General features: G+C 33.8%; 1 protein-coding gene and 1 pseudogene across 1 annotated transcript; both read right to left on the bottom strand.

Annotated features, from left to right (window-relative positions):
* Nucleotides 1-467: 467 nt before the first annotated feature.
* LOC149170843 (uncharacterized) lies at nucleotides 468-1218 on the bottom strand. The gene has a single exon (XM_089427374.1). It carries the CDS (start codon nucleotides 1160-1162, stop codon nucleotides 545-547), a length of 618 nt encoding a protein of 205 aa, XP_089283500.1. The 5' UTR covers nucleotides 1163-1218; the 3' UTR covers nucleotides 468-544.
* Nucleotides 1219-4659: 3441 nt separating this feature from the next.
* On the bottom strand, nucleotides 4660-5408 carry LOC149170842 (uncharacterized; annotated as a pseudogene).
* Between the last annotated feature and the right edge of the window lie 997 nt (nucleotides 5409-6405).

The raw sequence follows: 6405 nt of genomic DNA, 5'->3' as shown, positions 1-6405 counted from the left end.
GAACTGTACTGTAACAGCATTAATTGAGAATTTGTTTCTAGAGACTAACATAAAAAAAAATATTTTGATTGGGATTGCGAGAATATTTCGAAATAAAACTAATAAATATTCTGAAATAAAATTAATAAATATTCTGAAATAAAATAAAATTAACAATAACAAGGTCAAACAATTAGCTTCGCTACTATTCTCTAACTTGGAAAATAAATCCAGCAAAGATTTATTAGCAGTCCGTTCCAGAGACTGACAGAATTTAGAAGCTGAGAATTAGGATTGAACTCAAGCACATCATTAGCTATAAGAGCGGGGAGCAGAATGCAATTTCCAACCGTCATTTTAACTCAAACACATCAGTAGCTACAATATCCGAAACGAAAAAGCAAATTACAACACTCACGCAAAGTATGCTGCATATTTGAAGAAATCTTGCCATGTCAAAATGTTGAAAGTTTATATGCTACAGCTCTAACTGCGTTATACAGCTATAATTGCCTTCACGAGATACAAGTAAAAGCTATACAGTTTTAATTAGCCCTTGCAGAGCTTAGAAGTCGCAGGCTGTTTCCGGTCTCCATGGCTCAGAAAAATCGTTGTCAAATAACATGCCTGGGATTATAAATTCTCTGTTCATATAATCCTGCGGCCGGTTCTCATTCCGGACACTCGCGTACAATGCAATTAACTGCTGATAGCTTTCAAAGTCATCCTCGAAGTGCCAATTTTCACCAAAGGATTTAAGATCCGGGTTCTCCGATAAATCCGCGGATGATTCCAGGGCGGAGCTCGGAGGAGTCCCGAGATCGTCGTTCGATGCATCCCGGATAAACGAAAGATCAATCCCCTTGTCGGAATCTAGGGTTTGGCCTTCATGGTCTCTACAAATATCGGAGCCCGCCGAATTATCCACAGAATTGGATGTTAGATAAGAAGAGGAACCTGTGGCATCACTCTCTTCCATCAGATTTCTCATGACTCTGCTTACCAGTTCCTCACTTGGAGTGCATTCCTCTTCTTCTTCGTCTGCTAGGGTTTTGTTTAATTGCACTAGATCAAGAAACCGATCTGTTTCTTCGCCGTGGAAGCGTTTCGGCTCCTGGATATAAATGTAGTGCGGCAGAGCCTCGGGCTCACGGCCCCGTTTTTTGGGGGTCTGAGAATCCATAAGTGAGAGGCGGACTGGAGATTCGAACAGTGAACACAACGGTGGAGTAAAGCCGAGAGGAGAGATCGATGATAGTTAGGTAGCAGGGGATAACCAGATTCACTATATAGCTCTACAAACTCCAGAGTATCTCAAATTTCAGACGTGGGCACGGGGACCTCCTTACATATAAAAGCCGCATTTGGCGGATGTCGAAAAGTCGGCCAGGCGGTGGGGTTCGGTCCTCTCAGCCGGCCAAACATTTTAACGTTGGTGGCACGTCTTCTTGGCTACGGAGGTCTCCATCTTTCAATCAATAAAAGTTCAGGCGAGACTTTATGCAGTACAGTTTGCACTCGTGGGGAATGGGCGATGGGGGCGGCGAGAGATTTATCTCGTGTTTTATTGAAACCTGATTTGACCCGCGAGCGGACCTATAATCGCCACGGTTATATTTAGGGTTTAGGATGTCGGTCAGCCACTCACACAATAGTTTGCTTATAATTGTTTTTTTTTTAAATTGTATTTTTGAATAGTGTGCTTATAATTGTTTTTTTTTTTTAATTGTATTTTTGAATAGTTTACTTTTAAATTGTATTTTTAATATTATATAGAATAAAATTATAAAATATTGAAATAGTTAAAATATATAAAGACCAAATTATAAAATATTGAGATTATGTCAAATGTTTTATCTATAAAATTTATTGTTTTTAACAGTTTTATATAATATATACATATTTTTTTTAAAATAGTATATACATTAAAATATTTTACATAATATGTATATCGAGTCATTTTATCAGTGCAATTTAAAATAGGTTTTTTTTTTATTAATATATTTTTAAAAACTTTTTTTTTGTTCAACATCATTATATAAAATATACATATTTTTTTAAAATAATATATAATATATATAGTTTACATTAAAATATTTTACATAATATGTATATGAAGAAATTTTATCACTGTAAATTAAAATAGTTTTTTTTGTTATTAATATATTTTGAAATAAATGTTAATATCAATTTATATTGAAATATTTTATTGAGAACCTATATTGAATATTTGGTTATATACAACATTAAATATTTTCTTTTAACAATTATTTTTCTATATACAGATATATGTGAAGTTGAGATTGAACTAAATCTTCAAATAGTTTATTTCAATCCAATGCTGAAATATTTTTGAAAAGTAGAAGATTTAAGCCTCTTACTCACACATTTTTTTTATTTCTAATTAGCATATTAATTTTAGTTTTTTTTATTATAACACACATTATTTTTATATTTAAAACATATTTAATTTTTGTTTTAAAAGAGACACTTGTCAAGTCCAGCGCTTCTGAAATTATGCATTTCCTCATACTTAACTCTAAAATGAATTTCTCAACTAAAATACAACCAAAAAAATCTCAAAATTTTTCCTGCCTGTCAATATTTTTTTACTAAATTAATATTAAAATTGTATAAACCTTGCAATTAACTAGTATTTCAAATTTGAAATTCTAACCGCATTATTAACTGAAAAAATATATAAATCATGAAAAACCAAAATCCCTAGTTTGTTTTAGCAATCTGATTCAGTGGTAAATTCATTTTAAAATGGCGTTCTTTTTAGGATTTTTTTTCAAACTGGATTTAATAAATTTTTGGTTATATTTTGATGAGCATATTTTTTTGGGGTTAGATTTTGTTTTTAATTTAAAAGGTATAACTAAATGAATTCAACATATTGAAAACTTTTTGAAATATACAAAATTTATATATAAACTTTAAATTTCAAGTAATTGACTTGAAATAATTTTCCAGAAAAGGATGTAACCGAAAAAACATAAAACAATTAGAATACCACTTTTACAATTAATTCAACGAACTCTACCAATAAATACGGTCATCGTTTGAATTTGCAGCCGTCGGAGATTTCGGCGAGCGGACGTCCAAATTCATGACTATTTTCTTAACAAATGACTTTTATGGTTCGCTTGTTTTGGTCCATAACGCCATTTTGACATGCGTTAAATGTTCGCTTGATTCAGTAAGAAATAAAAACAGGTTTTGCCTTCAAAAATTGAAGTCGGTTGAAGAGTTAAAACCCATGTGTTTGCTATAATGTGCATGTGCTCTCTGAACGTTGTTTTCATGGTAAGGGTGACTTATTTTCTCCATTTTTAATATACTTTCATGTAATCTAAAATATTTAATATGCATGCCATCCTACACAATGACACTTTCTAATTACTAAAACATGAGAAATGCTTCGTTTGGCGCGTGGAAAATTTTTGCTTCAAAGAAAATAATTCCCCTCCAACATGACATCTGCTATGATGACATATACAATACACGATAAACGGTCCTTTCCAACAAGATTAAATTTCTTCATGAGTATTTTAATCATATGGTAAATAATCAAGTTTCCAGTAATAAGTTGATTTATTTATTTTAGTTATTTGATTATTAAGTTTATTAAGATATATATATTCTATTTTTCTAATTTTCTAGTTTTTAAACTTGTGATTTTGTAAGAGAAAACACATGCTTTTAACCATTAAACCCACTCAAACATACGATTTTATAAAACACATAAAATGAAATTATATATCATAATACTTAATTACAGAAAAATATATATGAAAATTAACCCATAGTGTATTGTTTTTTAATAGTTCACTTTTTCCTGGTGGTATTCTAGATACAGTTTTTGCTGGCAGTGAGACCTTATGACTTATGGGCAGCCGCGACCTAGAGACAAATTATAACAATAGGGTCAAAGTATTTAAAAAGACAAGTCAAAATATAATTGTTAGCAATAATTTTGGTGTCAAATAGGATGGTGGAAAACGCCTAAAAAAGTTTGGGAAAATGGGTGCCTACATTTTGCAATGAAAACTGAAAAAGATTTCATTTTGGGAGTTCAACAACACTAGAAAGTCATGGGAATATGTTAGCATCGGTTTCTTGGCATTGTCTTTCTAGCTAGAAAATTGTTGGAAGGTTGGGCCAGATCATATCTTTCTAGTTAAAATATTGTTGGAAAGTTGAGCCAGATCATATCAATTTGAATAAGAAAATGATAGAATTAAAAAGATAAAAAACATAAATTATTTTTAAACTCTTACTAAAATATCATTTCATTTCATTTCAACAAACAAATTACAACCAACCCACAAATAATATTAAAAAACAAAAATCCAGATTTCAACAAACAAATCACAACCAACACAATCGTATTGAAAAACAAAAACAGACAAAATAATATGGAAAAACAAAAATCTGATTTCAGCCAGCAAATTACAACAAACAAACACAATAGTATTGAAAACCAAAAAAACTGATGGTCCTATAGATTATTTTTAATCTGGACGTTAAGATATCATATCATTTTATGTCAACAAGCAACTTACAACAAACACACAAATATTGTTGCAGTGTTTACCAATAAATATCATATCATTTTATGTCAACAAGCAAATTACAACAAACACACAAATAGTGTTGCAGTGTTTACCAATAAATTCATGGAAGTGCTTCCATGTTAAATCGTTGAAAGTTGGTATGCTGTAGCTCTTGGTTGCATGTCACTTGACGGTTTCCAGTTTAAATGCCTCAGAAAAATTGCCGTCAAATAACATAGCCAGGCTTATAAAATCTTTGTTCATATTATCGGACGATTGCCTGTCATTCCAGGCATCTTCATACAATGCTAACTGGTGATAGCTTTCAAAGTGATCCTTGAAGTACCAGTTTTCACCAAGGTATTTAAGACACGGGTTCTCTATCAAACCCTCCTACATTTCCTTCTGAGATGGACGGACTTCGTCCGTCAAGTCGAAAGTGGTGCTCGGGGAAATGCCGAGATCGTAATCTGAAACATCCAGGAGATAAGAAAGATCAATCCCCATGTCCAAATCTAGGGTTTTGCCTTCATGGTCTCTACAAATATCAATCCCCACGTCCAAATATAGGGTTTGGCCTTCATGGTCTCTACAAATATCAGAAGCTGCGAAAGTATCGCCAGAGTTGGAGGGGGGATAAGAAATGGAACTCGTGGCAAGAATGTCTTCCTCGAGGCTTCTCGTGACTCCGCTTACGAGCTCTTCACTGGGACTGCATTCCTGTTCTTCCTCTGCGAAGGTTTGGTCTAACTGAAGCCAATCAAGAAATCGGTCTCTTTCTGCCCCTTCGAAGCGTTTCGGTTCCCAGAGGTCATTGTCGTCAGCAAGAGCCTCGGGCTCACGGTCTCGTTTTGTCAGCGTCTGAGACATGATTGACGGGTGGCCCGGAGATTCGAACACGGAACACAACTGTAATGCAGAGTAGAGATTGACGATAATTCGGCTGCGGCGAAGAATTGCTTTTCCCTCCGGCCTGCTAAGATAGCCTGGAACGATATCAGAGAGAATACAATAGCAAACGATAAGAAGATTGGGTATATATAGCCATTCAGAGCTAGACTAAGCAGGGCCAGACGGGTGATACGTTAGGCTGCGGGATCTTAATGTTTAACAAAGTCGGACTCGCCTGAGTTCAAGAATACATTACATGGGGCAGGCATCCGTCCTATCTGTCAGTTGCCACTATTTAAATGTCATCTTGACGGGAGAGGTGTGACACGTGAGGCTTTCACACAACCGTTGACGGAAGATTTTATCCGATGACAATTTCCACGTCAGGAGGCTTTGAGACATTTACCCATTATTTATTGAGCCCTGATAAATATATCTAGGATTACGGTCTGTGCCTGAGCATTAATGAAACGGTTAGAGATGTTCTTAAACACCTGGTTTTGTCTAGTTATTTGACTAGGTGGCAAACCCATATTAAAATAAGTTCATTTAGGATTTTGGCACTGAAGGTATTATAATTGATAACTACTGTCTCAACAATTCAGTTTGTTTGCGCGGCATGCCATTCTAATTCACGATTTTGAGATAATGTAAATGTTAACTACTGTCTCAACAATTCAGTTTGTTTGCGCGGCATGCCATTCTAATTCACGATTTTGAGATAATGTAAATGTGAGCGTATACGGTTTTCAAATTTTTCCTTTAACATTTTGTTTAAGTGGCTTTTTTTTTTTTTTGAATGTTGTTAAACCATTTTTGGTTGGATTATGTATTTTCATTACTCAAATTGGAGGTTTTGTTTTTCCGGGAATGTAGCTAAATAAAGCTAAATAATTTTTGGTTAGATTATGTATTTTCATTCCTTTAAGTTTGTGAGTGTGTATATTTTTCCATTTTTTTTCTTTTACCATTTTGT

The sequence above is a fragment of the Pinus tabuliformis genome, chromosome 4_2 (genome assembly GCF_031772625.1).
Source record: "Pinus tabuliformis cultivar Carrire ecotype Pingquan chromosome 4_2, CPIR1, whole genome shotgun sequence".
Classification (NCBI taxonomy): domain Eukaryota; kingdom Viridiplantae; phylum Streptophyta; class Pinopsida; order Pinales; family Pinaceae; genus Pinus; species Pinus tabuliformis.
This window is presented reverse-complemented; position numbering and strand designations above follow the sequence as displayed.

Excerpts from the sequence above, each read along its gene's own strand:
- LOC149170843 (XM_089427374.1), bottom strand. The coding sequence starts at position 1,162 with ATGGATTCTCAGACCCCCAAAAAACGGGGCCGTGAGCCCGAGGCTCTG.